Source organism: Hemitrygon akajei, chromosome 15, assembly GCF_048418815.1.
Source record: "Hemitrygon akajei chromosome 15, sHemAka1.3, whole genome shotgun sequence".
In the NCBI taxonomy this organism is placed as follows: domain Eukaryota; kingdom Metazoa; phylum Chordata; class Chondrichthyes; order Myliobatiformes; family Dasyatidae; genus Hemitrygon; species Hemitrygon akajei.
The window spans coordinates 66,026,194-66,049,416 of record NC_133138.1 but is presented as its reverse complement, the minus strand read 5'-3'; the positions used below and the strand labels follow the sequence as shown (position 1 = coordinate 66,049,416).

The 23,223-nt window shown below is 40.5% G+C and overlaps 1 protein-coding gene across 1 annotated transcript in view; it reads right to left on the bottom strand.

The window, feature by feature from the left end:
- atp6v0e1 (ATPase H+ transporting V0 subunit e1) overlaps positions 1-23,223 on the bottom strand; it is a 48,450-nt gene that overhangs the window by 2,837 nt on the left and 22,390 nt on the right. Inside the window, exon 3 of the mRNA XM_073067703.1 lies at positions 4,477-4,604. Coding sequence (XP_072923804.1) covers positions 4,511-4,604 — 94 coding nt within the window. The 3' untranslated portion in view covers positions 4,477-4,510. The remainder of the gene's footprint in view (positions 1-4,476; positions 4,605-23,223) is intronic.

Genomic DNA, 23,223 nt, shown 5'->3' with positions numbered 1-23,223 from the left:
GGCCTCCTGTCCCATGATCCTTTTCCTTCTCCAGCTCTGTATCACTTTCGCCAATCACCTTTCCAGCTCTTAGCTTCATCCCACCCCCTCCAGTCTTCTCCTATCATTTTGCATTTCCCCCTCCCCCCACTACTTTCAAATCTCTTACTATCTTTCCTTTCAGTTAGTCCTGATAAAGGGTCTCGGCCCAAAACGTCGACAGTGCTTCTCCCTATAGATGCTGCCTGGCCTGCTGTGTTCCACCAGCATTTTGTGTGTGTTGTTGTTTGAATTTCCAGCATCTGCAGATTTCCTCGTGTTTGCTCCAAGAATTGGCACTGCTGCTTCCAGAACAGCAACAATGACAAGTCTCAAATGTCTGACTCCCATTTGTTGGCTCATGATTTGAGCAATATTAATGAGCAGGTTTTAACAAGGATGTCAAAATTACACAACTAGATACAATTCAGTGCTTCGTTTTAAATGTAATACAATGAATTATGCATTTATTGCTGGCTGGCAATACCATTTCACCCAACAACCTGAAAAATCTAATTATGTAAGCAAAACTCAGTTAAAAATATGGTCCAATTTTCACCACTTTTTTGAGTCAAATTTACAGGTATACATGTAAATGATATGTTAGTTATACAGGATACGCCGTATAGTCTTGCAATCTGTAGGAACTGTTTACTAACATTTAGATAATAACAATAATTAAGCTGATTCTCAACATCACTCAGCATAAAATTTGGGAATTTAAAGATGGTGCAACTTACCATTTAATAAGCTACTTATAGCTTATTAAATGGCAAGAAGTTGCACCATCTTTAAATTCCCAAGTTTTATGCTGAGTGATGTTGAGAATCAGCTTAATTATTGTTATTATCTAAATGTTAGTAAACAGTTCCTACAGATTGTAAGACTATACGGTGTATCCTGTATAACTAGACGGTAACAAGATGATGTACAGGAGCCAGATAGATCAGCTGGTTGAGTGGTGTCACAGCAACAACCTTACACTCAACATCAATAAGACCAGAGAGCTGATGGTGAGCTTCAGAAAGGGTAAGATGAGGGAACACACAACAGTCATCATAAAGAGTGAGTAATTTCAGGTTCCTGGGGGTCAACATCGCTGAGGATCTATTCTGGGCCCAATATATCAATGCAGTTACAAAGGGAGCACAAGTGGCTATATTTCATTAGGAGTTTGAGGAGATTTGATATGTCAAGGACACTCACAAATTTCTACAGATATAGTGTGGAAAGTATTCTAATTAGCAGCATCACTGTCTGATATTTGGGAGGGGGCCACGGTGCAAGGTCAAAATAAGCTGCAGAAACTTTTAAACTCAGTCAGCTCCATCATGGGCACTGCCCTCCTTAGCATCTAGAACATCTTCAAGGAGCGATGCCTCAAAAAGGTGGCATAGATCATTAAGGATCCCCAACATCCAGGAAATGCCCTCTTCTCATTACGACCAAAGAGGTGGTATAGGAGCCTGAAGGCACACACTGAATGATTCAGGAATAACTTCTTCCTCTTGGCCATCCGATTTTTGATGGAACAATGAACCCATGAACACTACGACATTACATTTTTTCTCTTTTAGCACTATTTCAAATATATATACTTACTCTAATTTAGTTTATGTATTGCAATATACTGCTGCCCTACAACAAATTTCACAACATATGCCAGTGATATTAAACCTGATTCTGAACTATGTTGAAAAATTGATACAGCAGAAAGTAGTTAAATTATGTGTTGCAAACAGCATAAGTTGGCTGACAAGCTTTGATTTAGAAATACACTGGATTCCATTTAATTGGGTCATTGGTTAATTGGGGCAGCCACTGATTTGGGACACTGTGCCACTTAATTGGGACAGGACACTGTTGCTAAGCAATTTCTAACTAGCGTTAGTCACATGCACTTGTATGGCTGTTAAGACACTACACTGTGCTTAGAGGAAAGTTTTTAAAATAGCAATACTTGCAAGTGTTTGCTTTCAAAAAGCAGTGATTTTTGTCACCGATTGTTGGCTTTTTAATTATAAAAACTGTCCCGCACAGGTTTCTGTCATCGTAGGAAACGATGGACAACCAGTCAGTAATGTTCTAATTTGTTCTGTGTTTCATTTAAATACATAATTTGTAACTCAATTAAACAGTAGTTTGTCTTTTTTTAAAATACCTTTTTTAACTACTTTCATGAAATTTTGGCTAAATGGGCAGCCATTTAATGGGACCAAAATGTACAGGTCCCAATGTGTCCCCATTATCCGGAATCCACTGTAATACCAAATGAAATACAGCTATCTAGTGGATTATTTAATCAGTTTTAGTTCTAGTATGTTAACTTACTCTTCTGCACATAACTCAAAAGTACAAAAATGTTAAGAGTCAGAAATCCAGAGGCACAAAACTCAAAGAAAGCAAAGTTGAAATTGTCAAGACATCACATTGCATATATTTTTGGCATCCCACTGAAAATAAGTAAAAAGAGATTGTAGTTTTGATTCACAAAGGTGCTACTGGAGAGGAAGATGCAGCTATGAAGGACAAGGTGATGTGGATTCCTCTTACCATGAAGATTTGGATAGTTATTTGAAAAATGTTACCGGATTGAACTGAGTGTGATGGGTCAAGATGGCAGACACAGAAACTCTTGAACAAATCAGAACAGACTGCTTTGGTAGTAGGCATTTCTATAATTGATCGTTAGCAGTTAAGATTGTCTTTTTTATATATAAACTCATCCCACATGCTCTTTGCTACAATTCATGTATGCCCCAACCCTGCAACACCGCTCCAACCCATTTCCCCAAGCACCAAGCTCTAGTCCTCCTTGCCATATATAACCTTGAATTCAAGCAATAGCAAGAACAAGTCTAAATGCATTACACAATCAAACATATCAGATTTCATTTTCATGCTCCCAATTTCAATTATTTGTGTTATTCAGCATAAATCCGCACCTTTTCACAATCCCTTGTTTAAAAATGACTTTTTTTTATTATTTCCCCATTCTAAAAGAAGCAAAGGCTAACAAATTAAAATATAATCTTACTATTTAGTCCTCAATTTGATTGCAAATATAAAGAGAGGAAAAGATGAAATATGAAGGTAAGCTAGCCAATAATACCAAAGAGAATACCAAAAGTGTTTTCAGATATATAGAGTAAAAGAGAGGTGAAAGTGGATATTGGGCCCCTGGAAAATGACACTGGAGAGGTAGTAATGAGGAAGAAATGGCCAATGAACTAAATAAGTATTTTCTGTTAATGTGGAAGATAAACAGTGTTCCAGAAATTTGAGAGTGTCAGGGGGCAGAAGTGAGTGTAGTTGCCTTTATTAAGCAGAAGCTGCTTGGGAAGCTGAAAGGTCTGAACACAGATAAGTCATCTGGACCAGATGGACTCCAACTCAGGGTTCTGAAAGAGGTACTGAAAAGATTGTGGGAACATTAGTAGATTCTGGAATGATTCCAGAGGACTGAATAATTGCAAATGTCACTCCAGGAAATTATAGGCTAGATAGCCTGACTTCAGTGGTTGGAAGATGTTGGAATCCATTATTAGGGATGAGATTTCTGGCTACTTGGAAGTTTATAATAAAATAGGCCGAAGTCAGGGGAAATTTAAGGGGAAATCCTGCCCGACAAATTGGTTGGAATTCTTTGAAGAAATAACAGACAAGATGGAGAAAAGGAGAGTCAGCAGATGTTGTTGGCTGGGATTTTCAAAAGGCTTTGACAAGGTGTCATACATGAGGCTGCTTAATAACATAAGAGCCCATGGTATTACAGGAAAAATACTAGCATGGATAGAAGATTGGATGACCAGCAAGATACAAAGTCGTAATAAGGGGTTGGCTGCCAGTAACTAGTGGTGGACAACTGCCTAATAATAGATCAGAGATTACCGATCTGGGGTCCACAGACCCCTTGATTAATGGTTTTGTTCCATGGCTTAGGTCTATTGATCCAAGGCATGAAAAAGGTTGGGAACTCCTAGAGCAGAGGGACATCCATTTATTACAGAGATAAGAAGGAATTTCTTTAATCAGAGGATGGTGAATCTGGAATTAATTGCCATGGACGGCTGTGGAGATCAAATCGTTGAGCATATTTAAAGCAGAGGTTGATAGGTTCTTGGTTAGTCGAGGTGTCTGTCAAGGGTTATAGGGAAAAGGCAGGAGAATGGGGTTGAGAGGGGTAATGAATCAACCACTGTGGAGTGGCGGAGCAGACTTGATGGGCCGAGTTGCTTAATTCTCCTCTGATGCCTTATGATCTAAATATGGTTATTTTAAATACTTAACATCTGGCAAGCTTTACCTAATCAAGATCTGGGCAAAATGCCAGGTCTTAAGACAAATATCAAGGTCATTACTCAGCTCAGATATATTAGTACTGTACACAGAGTAAGCTAACCTAAAACAAACAGAATTTATATTATGTACAACAATTCCTCAAAAAAAAGTGCTTACCTCTACTTCATAGAAGTTTTTTTAGGTGATGAATTCAGGGCCAATGGTAGAACAAGTACCAGACTGTTTCATTTTTTAACTGTGGTCCAAACAGAGGATTCAACTGGGACAGGATTGCAATTAGCCAGCTGCAAAGTAAAAGAAAATCTTACTGAAGAAATACATTTTATTCCAACTTTTAATTACGTCTATTTTCCGGTAACAAAAAAGGTAAAATTCATGATTTATGTCCACTAATCACTATGAAATACCACAGCTCATAAGCCATAGTAAATTGTAGAAGTTAGAACATCGGCTTTTTAAAAAAATCACTACAGCAATACCAAAATATTGATCATTTACTCTTCAGATATCAGCTTACATATGCAAAACAACATAGAACAGTACTGCACAGAGACAGGCCCTCTGGCCTATGATGTCAAATTAAATTAATCCCAGCTGTCTGGATGTGATCCATGTCCCTCCATTACCTGCATGCTCATATGCCTGCCTAATCGCCTCAATGATATGGCTCATTGCCGATTATCTTTGGCTCAGTGCCCAGATAACATGATCAAAATAGACATTATGCAATACTGCTGTTAAAAGACAAGGTATAAAATGAATTACAAGTGAAGGGTTTTAGATGCAATGTTTATAAGCTCATGAGAATGAAAGCAGCTTTGAATCAGTAGTCCCACTGAAGGATATCAAGTTCAGTACCACTTTGCAAATAAAATGTCAGAGGATAGAACACCTGCACCATGACATTAGTTTGCATCGGTAACATGGAATCAGCTCAAGGCAACAGACAGATCACATAGCAGTTCACTGATGGCAGGATGTGGTTTATGCTTCCAGTAGATCTTTGATTTGTAGTTACCACACATCAGAAATTTGCACAATTCAGAATGTTACTACAATATACAGTGAATGAATATAGCACATTAATTTGTGCTTGAAACCAAAGAATATTCAGCCAAAGTCAAATTATGTGTAGTTACTATTAACTCTACAAATTTAAATCAGGCTGTTTTACTTGATTTCCAAAACAAAAATACATTGGTTTAGACACTCCCAGGCAGGCTAAAATAATAGGATGTGGCTCGAGCTAATCTAGGATGTTTGATCCTGAATCAGATCGGAAGAGGCAGAAAGTTGTTCATTTTTGCTGTAGTATTAACAACAAAGCTTTCACAGCAAAGATTTTTTTTAAAATCAATCAGGAAGTTAAATTGCTTTAGTCACTGTAATCTTGTCTGTAAATCATCATTTATCAAGTCATTTCACTCCTGCAAGGCCACATTTACTGTTTCCAAAAGAACATCTCCAAGAGGGCACACACAGCCTACATAAAAAGGGCTGTTCTTTCATTTTGCAATTGACAGCTAAAGTTTTTTCAATGATTCATTCGATTTCAGTCTATTTGTGCTAGATGCTTGCTGACAGATTTATCAGTGAACTACCAAATAGATAATATTTCTTACATATAAAAAAATCAATAATTAAAATGGCGCATTGAGTTGAGACATACATAAGGATAAGAATTTAAATGGGAGGTGAGTAACTTAGGTACAGAAGTAAAAGTGTAACAAAGCATAATATTTGATTAAATTTCACCAGTTCAAGATGAAAGAGGGAAAGAATGAAAATAATAAGGACATGTAGTTTAGTTAATTACATGTCTAGTTTAGCTTGTGTTGGGTTGTTATTCCAGTAATGCCTGTAATAGGTATGATAAATAGCATAACTGCCAACTTAGGTCATAATCAACTTCATTTATTATATAATTTCAGAGTTAAACAATCCAAATTCACTCATTTGGAGCACAGGAGAAAACGGTGCTTACGGGATGTATTCCAGCAGGGTCAACTCTTTCAGAAAAGGAAAACGATGCCAGGACTCTCATACAGGGTCTTTCACAAATTCAGGATATCCCAAAGTATTTCTACAGCAGGAGAAACTTAAAGTGCAGTTGAAGTGATAATGGAAAGAAGATGATTTGCACACTGGAATGACCAACAAACATGAAGACAAAAGATCAGGAGAACTCACTACTCAATAACTTTGGAATTTTTAGAACTATTAATAATTTATATGAAAAATGAATCATTAATCCAAAGGTTTTGCAATATTGTATTGAATTGTTTGCCTGAGAATACATTCAAGACTCAAAACTTGAGTCTTCTGACTGAAGAGATGAGTGTTCAACTTATGAAGCAAAAGTTAACAGGCACAGGAAAAAGAATAAGTGCCATGCATTCTAGCCAAAATGTAATTAGCCCAGGTACCCTGTATTTCACTAGAACCTAGGCATGACTGGGACTACTGCATTCTCTCTCACGCATCACAAAATAATCTGAATATCTGTGCTACATTTTTATATTTCAGATGAAAAAAAATCCAAAAGTATTATTTTTCATTTAGTTTAAATCTAGCAGTATGTAAAACAAAGACCATTCTTTTATAAAAAATTGGAGAAGTAAGTGCAATGGTATGCCTGGCTTCTTGTGAACCCCAGCGCAACCAGCTTATAGGTGGCTGGCTGCAACAGCAACACCAGAATCCAAATGAGGGAACAAAATGTTAAGAATTCATTGATGCATCAAGAGGAAGTCTGCCCAGAATCTAGGCTATTTCCTAAATTGCATATCACAGACTGTCCAACAACAGTGCCTTTCATTTTTGTTTCACAACAGCCTCTGTGTGCGTCTCAAATAACCAATTGTTTCCCTACTTTCCCATTTTATCACAAATTCCCCTCTACAAGTCACACTATTTCTCATCCCCCCCAAAAAAAGCACCTGTTAACATTTTACAGAATAACTGTACACAGAAAATCAGTTTTAAATTGCTCATGGATATTAAGGAAGCTTTGCTGTTGCAATTTTGCTCAGTCCAGCCCTAATACATCCTCCAACATCACTGCCAACACAGACTCCAGGCATTATAAAGCAATTTTATTTCAATAACCAAGAATTTGAACAGTTTTCTTAAACTTTGAGGAATACCTTTATTTTTTGTAACAATACAGAACATGGCATTCTTAGTTATTCTTGCTCTTAGAACACTGCACCATAGTACAGGCTCTTTGGCCCATGATATTGTGCTAAACCCTTAACTTACTCCAAGATCAATCTAACCCTTCTCTCCTTCATAGGCCTCTATTTTACTTTCATCCATATGCCTATCTAAGAGTTTCTTAAATGTCCCTAATCTATCTGCCTCTACAACCACCACTGTGTATAAAAAAAAACACATACCGCTGATATCTCCCCTCTACTTTCCTCCAATCATTCTAAAATACCCCCCCCCCCCATATTAGCCACTTGCACTTTGGAAAAAAGTCTCTGGTTATCCACTCAATTTATGCCTCTTCTCACCTTGTACACCTCTATCATGTTATCTGCAATCCTCCTTCGCTCCAAAGGGAAAATCTATAGCTCCCTCAACCTAAGCTCATAAGACATGCTCTCTAATCCAGGCAGCATCCTGGTAAATTTCCTCTGCACCTCTTTAAAGCTTCTACATCCTTTCTACAATGAGACAACCAGAACTAAACACAATATATTGAAATCTAGAATAACCTCTTATGCGATCCACAACTCCACCAACTTCTATGTCCTCTAGAAATATACCAATCCATCCTTCATTTCCTCATCCAAGTCATTTACAAAAACTACAAACAGCAGGGGACCCAGAACAGATCCCTGTGAAAACCATTGGTCAGTAATCAGTAGGCAGAAAACACTCCATCTACAACCACCCTCTGCCTTCTATAGGCAAGCCAATTCTGAATCCACAAACCAAGTTTATCTGGATTCCATGGCTCCCAACTTTCAGAATAAGCCTACCATAGAATAGTACAGCACAGTACAGGTCCTTCGGCCCACAATGTTGTGCCGACCCTTAAACCCTGCCTCCCATATAACCCCCATCTCTGATCATAATGCATACTCTCTAAACCAGGCAGCATCCTGGTAAATCTCCTCTATACCCTTTCCAATGCTTCCATATCCTTCCTATAGTGAGGTAACCAGAACTGGACACAGTACTCCAAGTGTGGCCTAAACAGAGTTTTATAGAGCTGCATCATTACCTCGCAACTCTTAAACTCTACCCCTTGACTTATGAAAGCTAACACCCCATAAGCTTTCTTAACTACCCTATCTACCTGTGAGGCAACTTTCGGGGATCTGTGGACATGCACCCCCAAATCCCTCTGCTCCTCCACACTACCAAGTATCCTGCCATTTACTTTGTACTCTGCCTCAGAGTTTGTCTTTCCAAAGTGTACCACCTCACACTTCTCTGGGCTGAACTCCCATCTGTCACTTCTCAGCCCACTTCTGCATCCTATCAATGTCTCTCTGCAATCTTCAACAATCCTCTACACTGTCCACACCACCACCAATCTTTGTGTCGTCTGCAAACTTGCCAACCCACCCTTCTACCCCCACATCCAGGTCATTAATAAAAATCACGAAATGTAGAGGTCCCAGAACCGATCCTTGTGGGACACCACTAGTCACAACCCTCTAATCCAAATGTACTCCTTCCACCATGACACTCTGCTTTCTGCAGGCAAGCCAATTCTGAATCCACCTGGCCCAACTTCCCTGGACCCCATGCCTTCTGACTTTCTGAATAAGCCTACCACGTGGAATCTTATCAAATGCCTTACTAAAATCCATGTAGATCACATCCACTGCACTACCCTCATCTATATGCCTGGTCACCTCCTCAAAGAACTCTATCAGGCTTCTTAGGCACAATCTGCCCTTCACAAAGCCATGCTGACTGTCCCTGATCAGACCATGATTTTCTAACAGCCCGTAGATCCTATCTCTAAGAATCTTTTCCAACAGCTTTCCCACCAGACGCAAGACTCACTGGTCTATAATTACCCAGACTATCCCTACTACTTTTTTTGAACAAGGGGACAACGTTTGCCTCCCTCCAATCCTCCGGTACTGTTCCCGTGGACAACGAGGACATAAAGATCCTAACCAGAGGCTCAGCAATCTCTTCCCTCACCTCGTGGAGCAGCCTGGGGAATATGCCTTCAGGCCCCGGGGACTTATCCATCCTAATGCATTTTAACTCCAACACCTCCTCTCCCTTAATATCAACATGCTCCAGAACATGAACCTCACTGATATTGTCCTCACCGTCATCAAGTTCCCTATCATTGGTGAATACCGGAGAAGTATTCATTGAGGACCTTGCTCACTTCCACAGCCTACAGGCACATCTTCCCACCTTTATCTTTAATCAGTCCTACCTTCACTTTTGAAATCCTTTTGCTCTTCATCCTTTTGTCTCGGGGTTTTCCTTTACCCTACTCGCCAAGGCCTTCTCATGCCCCCCTTCTTGCTCTTCTCAGCCCCTTCTTAAGCTCCTTTCTTGCTACCCTATATTCCTCAATAGACCCATCTGATCCTTGCTTCCTAAACCTCATGTATGCTGCCTTGTTCCACCTGACTAGGTTTTCCACCTCACTTGTCACCCATGGTTCCTTTACCCTACCGTTTTTTATCTTCCTCACCGGGACAAATTTATCCCTAACATCCTGCAAGAGATCCCTAAACATTGACCACATGTCCATAGTACATTTCCCTGCAAAAACATCATCCCTGCTCTACTATCAATGTGTTTTGTCTCATCCTGAAAGAATTCAATCAGGCTCGTGAGGCCTGACCTACCCCTCACAAAGCCATGCTGAGTATCCCCAATCAGACTAATAAACAGTACATCTGTTTCCAAGTTATGCCTAATAGCGTAATTCCCCCTTCCCCAATTAATTACTTTCCCATCCCATCTGCCCCTACTCCTCTCCAAGGCTATGGTGAAGCTCAGGGAGGTGTCTCCGAAATGCTCACCCACCAAGAAATCTGACACCTGACCTGATTGCTTGTCCAACACCAGATCCAGTACGGCCTTTCTTCTAGTCAGCCTGTCTAAATTTTGCATCAGAAATCCTTCCTGGACACACCTAAGAGTATTCATTAAGGACCTCACCTTGCATAACCATCTGTTACAGTTCCTCACATACTTTTCTTTCATATAATTTCAGCCTATGTTATGTACCCTTACTATATTGGCAGCATGTACCTCAATCGATATCTTGGCACTTTGTTATTTTCTTCCATTATCTACACTTCCATTGACTCGCCATCTTCCTAACATCCTCATGAAAGTCTTTTGTAGTCTTAACCAAAACTTTGGTCATCCATAATGTTTAACTGATCTGCCAGTTTCTGCTGAAGCCCTGAGGTTCTTTGGATTTTTAGCACTTTGTTTTATCAGCTTCTAACCTGGTTGCCTTAGCGTGTGCATGCACATGTCTATACAAACTGATTTTATCATCTGAAAATATCTGATATGCTTGCGGAGAGTGTTGTGTAAAGCAAATTTGTTAATTACTTTGAATATGATATTACTTCAATATGAAAATAGAGAGATTTAAATTTTTGAGATGTTGTAAGGGAATAGCTGAGTACTTTAATGTATGAAGTTTGGTTGAGAGAAGTTATCCTTTTTTGTTCAGACTTGGGAAAAAAATAGTATGATCTTTCTTGTTGAAAATTGCTTATTGTATATGCCCACTGAAATTTATAGAATAGTAACTATAACAAGAACAATGAAAAACCACCCAACCAGGGTGTTCAACCAGAGTGCAGAAGCAAACATATTATACAAATGCAAATATAAATAAACAGCAATGATTCATGAGAACATGAGATGAGTCCTTGAAAGTCAGTCCATTGGTTGTGGCAACATTTCAATAATAGAGCAAGTTCAGTTGAGTGAAGTTATCTTTTTTTGTTCAAGTGTCTAATAGTTGAGAGGTTGCAACTGTTCTTGAACTTGGAGCTGGGGCTCTTGTACCTTCTACCTGATGGCAGGAGTGAGAAGAAAGCATAACCAAGGTGGTGAGGATCCCTGATGATAGATGCTACTTTGCTATGAAAACATTTCATGTAGATGTGCCCACAGGAGGTGGATTGCCTAGGTTCACATGCCAAATCCTCATTAGGGGATTGGAGGTGGAGTAACTTTAAATTCCTTAGTGTTATCATTTAGTCCTGGGACCAGCATGCAAGTACCATTATAAAGGCGGCATAACAGCACCTCTACTTACTTAAAAGTTTGTGCAGCTTCAGCGTGTCATCTAAAGCTTTGACAAAATTCTATAGATGCACAATGGAGAGTACCCTAATGGTTGCATCACAGCCAGAATGGAAACAGATATGCCCAAGAATGGAAAAGTGTACAAAGAATGGTGTATACAGCCCAGTCCATCACAGGAAAAGCAAGAAGCACATCAAGAAGTGTTGCTATGAGAAAGCAGCATCTATCAAGAACCCCTAGCATCCAGGCCATGCCCTCTTATTGCTGCTGCCATTGGGAAGGAGGTACAGGAGCCCAAGGTCTCACACCACCAGGTTCAAGAACAATTATTACCCTTCAAACATCAAGCTCCTGAATCAGCATAGATAACTTCACTCACTTCAACTCTCAACTGATTCCACAACTTTCAAGGACTCTACAACTCATGTCCTCGGTGTTATTTATTTATCAATTATTATTGTTGTTTTAGTATTTGCATGGTTTGTCTTCTCTTGCACATTGGTTGCTTGTCAGTTTGTCTGTGGTTTTTCATTGATTATATTGTATTTCTTTCTTCTACTGTGACTGCCTGCAAGAAAATTAGCAGGAAGATAGAGGATTGAGCTGCTTTTAAAAACCTACAAAGAGCACAAAAAGAATCATTAGGGAGGGTCAAGATGAAATTTGAAAGCAAGCTAGCAAACAGTATCAAAGTGGATAGTAAAAGCTTCTTCAAGTACGTAAAATAATAAACAAGAGATCAGAGTGGATATAGGACTGCTAGAAAATGAGCTGGAGAAACAATAATAGGGGACAAGGAGATGGCAGATGAACTAAATAAGTATTTTGCAACAGCCTTCACTGTGGAAGGCACTAGCAGTGTGCCAGATGTTGAAGGGTGTGAGGGAAGAGAAGTGAATGCAGTTACTATTACAAGAGAGAAGGTGCTCAAAAAGCTGTAAGACCCAAGGGTAAATAAGTCACCCAGACAATATGAGGGTTCTGAAAGAGATAGCAGTACAGATTGTGGAGGCATTAGCAATGATCTTTCAAAAATCATTCGACTCTGGCAATGGCACCAGAGGACTAGAAAATTGCAAATATCAGTCCACTCTTTAAGAAGGGAGGAAAGCAGCAGAAAGGGAATTATAGCCCAGTTAGCCTGACCTCAGCAGTTGGGAAAGATGTTGGAGTCAATTGTTAAGGATGAGGCTATGGAGTATTTGGCGACACAGAACAAGATAGGACAAAGTCAGCATGGTTTCCTTCATCTTGCCTGACAAACCTGTTGGAATTCTTTGAGGAGATTGCACATAGGATAGATAAAGGGGATGCAGTGGATGTTGTATATTTGGACTTTCAGAAGAACTCTGATAAAGTATCACAAATGAGTCTGCTTATGAAGTTAGGAGCCCATGGTATTACAGGAAAGTTACTGGCATAGTTAGAGCATTGGTAGGAGGCAGCAAACGAAAGGATCCTTGTCTGGTTGGTTACCAGTGACTAGTAGTGTTTCACAGGGAGTCAGTGTGGGGACCGTTTCTTTTTATGCTGTGTTTCAATGATTTAGATGATGGAATGGATAGCTTTGTTGCCAAGTTTGCAGATGATACGAAGATTGGTAGTGTTGAGGAAACAGATAGGATGAAGGAAGACTTGGATAGATCAGGAAAATGGGCAAGAAAGTGGCAAATGAAACACAATGTTGGAAAATGCATGGTCATGCACTTTGGTAAAATAAATGTGCAGACAATTTTTTAAATGAGGAGAAAATGGAAAAATCTGAGATGCAAAGGGACTTGGGAGTCCTTGTACAGAACACCCTAAAGATTAGCTTACAGACTGAATTGGTGGTGAGGAAGGCAAATGCAAGGTTCGCATTCATTTCAAAAGGTCTAGAATAGCGGTCACCAACCTTTTTAAGCCCAAGATCCCCTACCTCGGCCTTAGTAAAAGGCAAGATCGACAACACATCAATTAGTTACACGCATGCGCACTGGGGCAGAAAAGACCGGAAGTAAAACCCTGCAACCCGGAAGTAGAAGTAATGTATAACCATCGAGGGTACCCACCCTTTTTTTGCACTGCGGACCGGTTTAATTTTGACGATATTCTTGTGGACTGGCTGACGGGGTGGGTGGGGGGGGGGGGGGGGGGGGGGGGTAAACACGACCGGAATACTCGAAGCAGATTCCTTATGTCCAGCCTATTCCACAATTTAGCTTTCGCGGCTCTCAGCTCCTGTCCCGCACTGCTCACGTTTTTTCCGCCGAAAAAACTCAGCGGGTTTGTCTTTAAGTGCAGGGTGCTTGGACTCAGGGTACCGAAGCGGCTTTGAGACACTGCCTCATTAGACAGCCTCCCACCTGCCCGCCACCAGCCACCTTGGCCAGGTGCAGCTGGACGTGGGTGGGGTGAGAGGACAAGGTCAGGGTCAGAGGTCCTCGTACCGGTGCTACGGCAGTCGCAGTCCGGAGTGAGCGGCCAACCGAACGGGGAGTGCAACAGAGCACCCGCCCGTCCCCCTTGTAGGATCTATCAGCCGACAAAAGTTTGTTTCAGTAGATCGCAGCGCGGTAGCTGTTCTGATACTTACGAAACCCTGAGCCTGAATTAGGTCATCTGCGAATATTTTAGCACTGGGTTCCCCACAAACATTCAGTGTGATAAACAGGTTTAGAGGCAGCGCTCGGGGCCAGTAGCAATGGCACTTCCTGCCGGCCGCCCGAGACCAACCAGTGATCCCTGGCGTGAGGGTATCACTGCGTTTAGGAGACTGATGACCTCACGTGTATTCAAGTTCAACAGTGGGCGTGAGAGGGAATGAGGAAAGGTGCAGCTAACTCCTATCGTTTCCTCGCGGCCTGGTGGTTGGGGGCTGCGGAAGTACACTGTGTAGTGCGGGGGAGCTACATGCATGCGCACTGGGCAGAAAGAACGGAACTAAAACCCAGCAACCCGGAAACAATCTCTCAACAGTATTTGTGTATTTATTTATTTATTTTTCAGGATCAACTGGGAAATTCTCAAAGATCGACGGGTTGGTGACCAGAAGTCTAGAATATAAGAGCAGCGATATGATGCCAAGGCTTTATAAGGCACTAGTGTGGCCTCACCCTGAGTATTGTGAACAGTTTTGGGCTCCTCATCTATGAAAAGATGTGCTGGCATTGGAGAGTGTCCAGAGGAGGTTCACAATGGTGATTCCAGGAATGAAAGGGTTATCATACGAGGAACGTTTGATAGCTCTGGCTCTGTATTCGCTTGAATTTAGAAGGATGAGGGGGATCTCATTGAAAACTTTCAGATGTTGAAAGGCCTAGACAGATTAGATGTTGAAAGGATGTTTCTCAATGGTGGGGGAGTCTAGGACAAAGGCTCGGCCTCAGGATAGAGTGGTATTCATTTAAAACAGATGCAGAAAAATTCCTTCAGCCAGGGGTGGAAGAATTTTTCAGATAGCATGCATGTGTATTTTTTTTTTAGTCTTATTGGCCCTGCATCACTTTCTACAAGGGAGTTTTTGGAAAAGGCAGTTGGCAAGAGTGGGTAGCATCCGGAAATTTTTCTTGTCTGCTTATTTGTCCTGGACGTAAACAAGTCCTGCAGTGATGGTAGACTGCAATCAATGACTTTTTCTGCTGACCTGACAATTCACTGCAGTTTTCGTACATTGTGAAATGATGTTACACCAAACCAAACGGTTGATGTGAAGATGCTCTCTATGATGGCAGTATAGAACTGCATCGGGATATTTTGGGGAAGATAGAATTTTACCAAATGCAGCAAGAATACCCAATGCCAAACTTTTTTGTTACTGAAGGAGATATGGTTCTCCCACAAGGCTCTGCAAAATAGTGACACTCAGAAACTTGAACGTTGAAAAGGAGCTAACTGTAGAGTTATTAATGATGAGCGGGTGAAGAGAAGGCACATTTCTCCTGAGGTTGATATGCATCTCCACAGTTTTGAAGGTGTTTCAGTTCCAAGCTGTTGCGATTGCACCAGGACACCAGCTTGCTTACTTCTTGGTGGTACTTGGACTTGTTGCCTCTGGTGACTAGTCCAACAACAGTCCACGTCATCTGCAAACTATCAGTCTTTTTATTGTTTTTGCTTACATGCCAGGTGATGGGAGGGCTGATATCTTTGCTGAGGCAGGTTGGGGGGGGGGTGACGCTTGTGTTGGGGAGGCAGCTTTGGGGTTCGAACATTTTTCTGTCATTCATTCATTAGAGTTCTTGTTTTGTGGATGCCTGCAGAGAATAAGAATTTAGGGTTGTATACCATATATTTTCTGATATTAAATGGAACCGTTGAACTGATGAAACCCTAGAAACAGTAATTAGTTTATAGAGAAAATAAGAGGGGAGAGAACACATTCCTGTGGTGCACCAGCACTGACTGAGTGCTATGTAGAGGTGTGCTAACCTAATCTCACTTAGTCCCATAGTCCCTCCTGTCTGAGAGGAAGTTAGTGATCCACCTGCCAATGGGACCTGGTACATTAAGTTTGGGAAGTTTCCCTTGCAGATGCTCAAGGATGAACTGAAATCAACAAAAAGAATCTTGACATATGTATCAGGAGTCAAGGTAGTATGAAGATAAAACCAAGGTTAACTGTATTATCTACAGATCAGTTGGCTCTGTAGGCAATTGCAATGGTTCTAAAAAAATTGAGTTATGGATTTGAGAAAAAAACATGACCAGCCTTCCACAGGTCTTCATTATGACTGGTGTGAATACAACTGGCTTGTAGTAATTTAATCTAGGACCTTCTGATTTTTCTGGGGGGTGACTGGAATAATAACATTTTCTGAAACATGCTGAACAGACAATAGTTTAGGAGACATTGAAAATGTCTGTAAAGCTGCAGTGTTGAGTCTGCAGACAGAGTCAGGGAGACAGAATCAGGGCCAGCAGCAGCCTTCTTGATATTTTGTTTCCTGAACAGCTTCCTCACCTCCTCCTCGACACTGGAGAGTACAGGCCTTTGGTGATCATCTGGTTGAATAGGCACTAGAGGGTTCTTTGAAGTGCGAGTCAAATTTACTCAACTACTCATTTAACTGGTTTAGAAAGGGGCTGCCTTCTTTTTGTAGTTGGTGGTAAACTGAAGGCCTTTACAGATAGAAGTCATTTACAGGAATCTGGCTTCCTAGGTTTGATTAAATATTATTTGGCAGCTTTGATTGCCTTATTCAACTTTAACTGGCCTTTGAACTCCCCTTTATGTCCACTTCTAAAGGCTTTCTTCCCCTTCAGATACAGCTGTCTAAGCTTTGCGTTGAACAAGGGTTTACTATTGCTTAAGCTGATGATTATTTTAGTGGGGAGGCAGGCATCTTCACAAAAGCTGATATGGGAGGTAATTCTCAGTGTATTTATTAATGTTGTTGGTACTGGCTTTCAAGTTGTTCCAATCAGCGGAATCAAAGCAGTACAATGAATAACCAAATGCTTATTCATTCTGCTCTTGAATTTCTTAAGTTGAACCAGTGCACTTTTGTAGTTAAATTTGATCACTGTCTACGTTCAAGATAAACACAATAGTACTCGGCAAGTTTACAAGTAAGTCTTCGTCCACGATATGGCAAAGATGAACCAGAAGTCCTATTAAAACTTAACTGGTCAACAACTCTGGCAAAGGAACTCTGACAATGCAGCAAGAATCTCAAAACCATTTAAACCAGCACACTCTAGTGAAGGCATTACATTTCAAAATAAACAGAAGTACACTTTTAATCTGAACATGTCAACCACTATTAACATCAACTTTGACATAAAATAAGAAATTCTGGAAGTAATGAGGTCAAGAACTTCTGTGGAAGAACAGGAAATTAATGTTTCATATTAAAAGACCCAGCATCAGAATTCGGTATGTAAGAAATTCTGATGGATAACTTGGGCTTAAAATTTATGGAGGGAATGAGTTAATAGAAACATGATAGAAGTTAGAAGCACTCAAACAATTACATTAAAGCTGTGAAATAGAGGGGACGTGCCTACTGTCACAACACATCAAGAGCAGAAACTACTCCATTGGCTTGTCACTCAGCCCTGGAACATTTGGACAGCATACACCAGGGTATTCTTCAATGACTACAGCTTAGCATTCAACAGTATCATTCCGTCAAAACTAATAAGCTCCAGTACCTAGGCCTCAATACGTCCTTCTGCTACTGGATCCTCGACTTCCTCACTTGCGGACCTCAGTCAGTTAGAATGGCAACAACATCTCCTCCATAATCATCATCAGTACAGGTGCATCACAAGACAGTGAGCCTAGCCCTCTGCTCTACTTGCTTTATACTTGTAAATGGGGCTGAATACTGCTCCAATGCCATATTTAAATATGCTGACACCACCACTGTTGTTGGTCAAATCAAAAATGATGACAAATTGGCATATAGGAAAGAAATTGAAAATCTGGTTGAATGGTGCCACAACAACTTCTCACCCAATGTCAGTAAAAACCGAAGAGATGATTATGGACTACAGAAGGTGGAAAACAGTGGTCCATAAGCTAGGTCCTCATTAGGGGATTGGATGAGGAGAGGGTCAGTACCTTTAAATTCCTTGGCTTTATCATTTGGTCTTGGGACCAGCATGTAACTGCCACCATAAAGGCAGCACAACAGTGCCTCTATCTTCTTAGAAGTCATCTAAAACTATGACAGACTTCTATAAATGCACAGAGTTATTGCTATCACTTAAAAGATGGTACCTGGGAAGCTGAAAGGTCAGAAGGTAGATGAGCAATGTGGACCAGATGGACTATACCCCAGGGTTCTGAAAGAGGTAGCTGAAGAGATTATGGAAACATTAGTAGTGATCTTTCAAGAATCACTAGATTCTAAAATGGTTCCAGAGGACTGAAAAGTCAGAAGTGTCACTCCATTCTTTAAGGATGGGAGACAAACAACAGGAAATTACAGGCCAGTTAGTCTGACTTCAGTGGCTGGGAAGATGTTAAAATCCATTATTAGGGATGACGTTTTGGGGCACTTGCAGCACATGATAAAATAAGCTGAAGTCAGCATGGTTTTCTTAAGGGGAAATCTTGTCAAACAAATTGGCGGAAATTCTTTGAAGTAGGAACAGACAAGATATACAGTCAAGTTTATCATTTAACTATATATATATTCATCCATATAATGTACAGGCAGTCCCCGGGTTACATACGAGTTCCGTTCCAGAGCCCGTCTTTAAGTCGAATTTGTACATAAGTCGGAACAAGTACAAGTACATCCAGTATTATTTAGCGTCAGTTAGTCAAACGTTTGTCTTAGTATACTGTATATATTTTATCTTTCTATGCATATGAAACACTTAAGAAATGTATGTATTCCAATAATTAAACCACTGCCTTGCTTAGTAATAATTGTAGTTTTCATCGGGGCAGGGTGTTTCACATGCTCCATTATTCTCACTTTATCCATTATCCTTTAAAATTGTTCCGATCGTTGACCAACTGTAGCCTAATGCTTTTCCAATGACCGATGGCGTTTCACCTCTTTCCAAACACTTTATTATCGCCACTTTATTTTCAATCGCGATCGTTTCCCATCAACAGAACAGAAACACTGCGGGCAGCAGGTCCCAACCTCCACCGACTCCCAAGGTCTGCTGGGTCCTAAGGACCACCGCACTGAATTCCCCGGGTTCCAAAGTCCACCGCAGGTCAAATGCGACGTGGAGGCTGTGCTGGGTTTGGGTATTTGATCCTCCACAATATTCTGCGTGGGAAATTAAACTGGAGGTGGCAGTGTTTTTTTTAAAACAAGGTCGAGTTGCGAGCTCGACATCAACCTGGCATGGATGGTACGGGAGTCACTGGATTGACATCAACCCAGCACGGAAGCGGTCTGTCACTGGATTGAACTCGGGAACCTCCATTCTCCAGCCCGGCGCTGATCTCACTGCGCCACCAGCCGACCGGAACGGGGGGGGGGGGCGGGGTCAGGGTGAATCTTGCTAAGAATAATTTAAGGTAAATACAAAGTTACACACTCAACATAGTGTCAACGGCAACTATGGTGGACGGCGTTCTCCTTCCTTGGTTCGTATGTACGAGTTGTCCGTAAGTCGTATGGTCGTAACTCGGGGACTACCTGTACTGTATATAGAAATGAGATTTCATTTGAACCAGGGTGGATAATGTTTACCTGGATTTTCCGAAGGCCTTTGACAAGGTGCCACACATGACACCGCTAAACAAGAGCCCATGGTATGACAGTAAAGATAATCATATGGATAGAAGATCTGCTGTCTGGCAAAGCAAAGAGTGGAAAGAGAGGGAACCTTTTCTGGTTGTCTGCCTGTGTAGTGGTGTTCCACAGGGATCTGTATTGAGACTGCTACTTCTCACATTGTTTGCCAATGATTTAGATAATGGAATTGATGGTTTTGTGGCAAAGTTTGTAGATGATACCAAGATAGGTGGAGGGGTAGGTAGTGCTGAGGAAGCAACACAATTGCAGCAGGACTTGGTCAAATTGGAAGAATGGGCAAGAAAGTGGTAAATGGAATACAGAGTTGGGAAATGTACGATAATGCATTTTGGTAAGTGGAACAATAGCTTGGACTATTGTCTAAATGGGGAGAAAGTTCAAACATCAGAGATGCAAAGGGACTTGGGCATCCTCGTGCAAGATTCTCCCAGAAGGTTAACTTACAGGTTGAGTCTGTGGTAAAGGCAGCAAATGCAATGTTGGCATTTATTTCAAGGGGAATAGAATATGAAAGCAAGGAAATAATGCTGAGCATTTAAAAGACACTAGTCAGGCTGCACTTAAACAGTCAACAGTTTTAGGCCCCATATCTCAGAAAGGATGTGTTGTCACTGGGGAGAATCCAAGGGAGGTTCATGAGGATGATTCTAGGAATGAAGGAGTTATGAGGAGCTTTTGGCAGCTTTGGGCCTGTACTCACTGGAATTTAGAAAGAGGGAGGGGGGATCTAATTGAAATCTACCAAACATTGAAAGGACTAGATAGGGTGGATGTGAAGAGGATGTTTCCTATGGTGGGGGGTATCTAGAACTAGAGGGCACAGCTTTAAAATTGAGGGACAACCCTTTAGAAAAGAGGTAAGAAACAATTCTTTTAGCCAGAGAGTAGCAAATCTATGGAATGCTCTGCCACAAATTGCAGTGGAGGCCAAATCCACGCGTATATTAATCATTTCCTGATTGGTCAGGGCATCAAAGGATATGGCAAGAAGGCAGGGTATTGGGTTGAGTGAGATCCAGGATCAGCCACGATGGAATGGCGGAGAAAATTCGATGGGCTAAATGACCTAATTTTGGTCTAATGTCTTATGGCAGAATTGATGGCTTTGTGGCCAAGTCTGAAGAGAATACAAAGATAGGTGGAGGGGCTGATAGAGTTGAGGAAGCAGGGAATCTACAGAAGGACTTAGATTACGAGAATGGACATCAAAGAGACATTCTACAAAAGTAGTCTCCCAGTCTGCATAATGCTTCTTCAATGTAGAGGAAACCACATTACAACTAGGCTAGAATTAAATTGCTGTTTCACCCAAGACTGAATCACTGGATGGTAAGAAGGGATAAGGTAAAAGAACAAGTGGTTCATTTCCTTCATTGTATGCAAAAGCATCACAAAGGGATTGTTTGGTTGAGTTGGAAGAACAGCCCAGGACATCAAGGGAACAGTGCTTTCAGGAAGTTAAATGGGAAGTGGGCGATGAGTCTGGTAGTGGAAACTGCAAAGGATAATTTACTGAATATGGAACCTCGTGGGGTTGAAACTAAAACCCAAGAACCCCATCCTTGCTTGGGCCAGAAAGAAAGATAGAGTAAAAATGGAGGAGTAGACAAGCTGCCTATTAGGCATAATAGGTTTGCAATGCATTTTGGTTCCTAACCTATCATTATGATGGAGGCAAAAGAAAATCCAGAAAGAGAAGAATCATAAATGAACAAGTGAAATTAAAAACCGGGTGGAAATAGGCAAAAGATTGTCAAAGATTGTCAGAGATTTTGGTTGGAAAAAGAATTGAATAATAAAGAGCAAAAAAGACACCAAAACTAAGTAAAAAGGGAAATCTTTGTTTTCCACCTTATGCCCTCAGATTAACTCTATCTTAATCAAGGAATACCTAAAATTCAATTTTAAAAAGCTTAAAGCACCTCAACAATTTTCAGTTTTCCCAAAGGTACTTCAATTTAAAGCTTTGGTTTTGAATGTTTACGAGTTCTGAATGATCTGGGAAATGCAATTACAAATGACAAATCACACTTTAAAAATTATTCTGCTCTTTTAACCAACAAAATGAACATGTATCAACTGAGTTTTTCAAAATAAATAAATTAAACCAAACACTTGATCCTATCAGAAGCTTATTCAGAGCGAGGCTTGGATATGATCAAAAACTAGACTGGGATCTTTCGTGCAATGAAAAATTCTTTCAATTCAAATGACTTACACTTTCTCTAATCAATGATTTTGAACAAAATCAGGCTCAGTTTGCAAATGATTGCTAAAGCATCCACTGAGTTTACTCCACTTTGCTCAGAGATTTAAAAAGTCATCCAGAACTGGAATTATGGCTAATCATGGTATGGAATACACACATCAATCCTGACGCAAATAGGAGTAAACTGCCAGCACAGCCTATCAATACTTCCATGAACTCTTGCACCGACATCAATTTCTAAATACACCGTAAGCAGCAAATTCAGAGCTAAAATATCAACAGTCAGTAGATACTGCCTGATACTACCAAATTGAGCTTTTATTTCAGTTTTCCAACATTTGCAGTACTGACAGCCCCATTACAGCCAGCTTACAGAAATTTGTCCTAATGGAATTCACAAGTAATTACCTAAAATAGGGAAAAAAATTTGCTCTTACAGAATTTATATGGGAAAAGAAATTTTAAAAAATATTTTTCAAAAGTTTGTATTTTATTGACTCATTTCTTGACAGAGGTGCAGATAACATGGCTTTCTTTTAGCTTGGTTGGTTCATTTTGCCATCTAGCAGTTTTAAGTATCTTGGATATTATCCAACCCCCCAAGATGTCCAAAACATAACTAGCAATCTTAAGTGCAAGTTGTATACCTAAACACATTAAAGTAGTTCACTGGATACAAAATTTAATACTTTACAAAGTTTTAATGCTGAAGAAAATTCTTGTGCAACAGTTAACACTAAGGGTTGGAAAAGCATTTGTTCATTGCTTGCATCTCCAAGCACAGTTGCTGGCCTTGCCAGTTTCCAAGAGCAAGCCTCTATAGTGGAACCTTCTGCAAACCAGCAACAATTGTACGTACCATTATTGTTGAGAGGAGAAACAATCCTGTTGAAATACATCTCCATTTAAAGGCTTCCTGTTAATGTAACACCTCTATCACAGGGGTCATCCATATTTTGCTTTGCCAATTTTGCTTCAGGATAAGAATGATAGCATTTAAATTTATTTCTTTAATTGAAATATAGGATAGAATAGATCCTTCCAGCCCTTTGAGCGCACTGCCCAGCTTACATCGAGCCTAATCACGAGATAATTTACAATGACCATTACTGACCAATGACCAACCTTACTGAACATTATGTCTTTTGGCTTTGCAGGGAAACTGGAGGACACAGAAAATTTAAGCATTCCACCAGGAGAACATACAGGTAA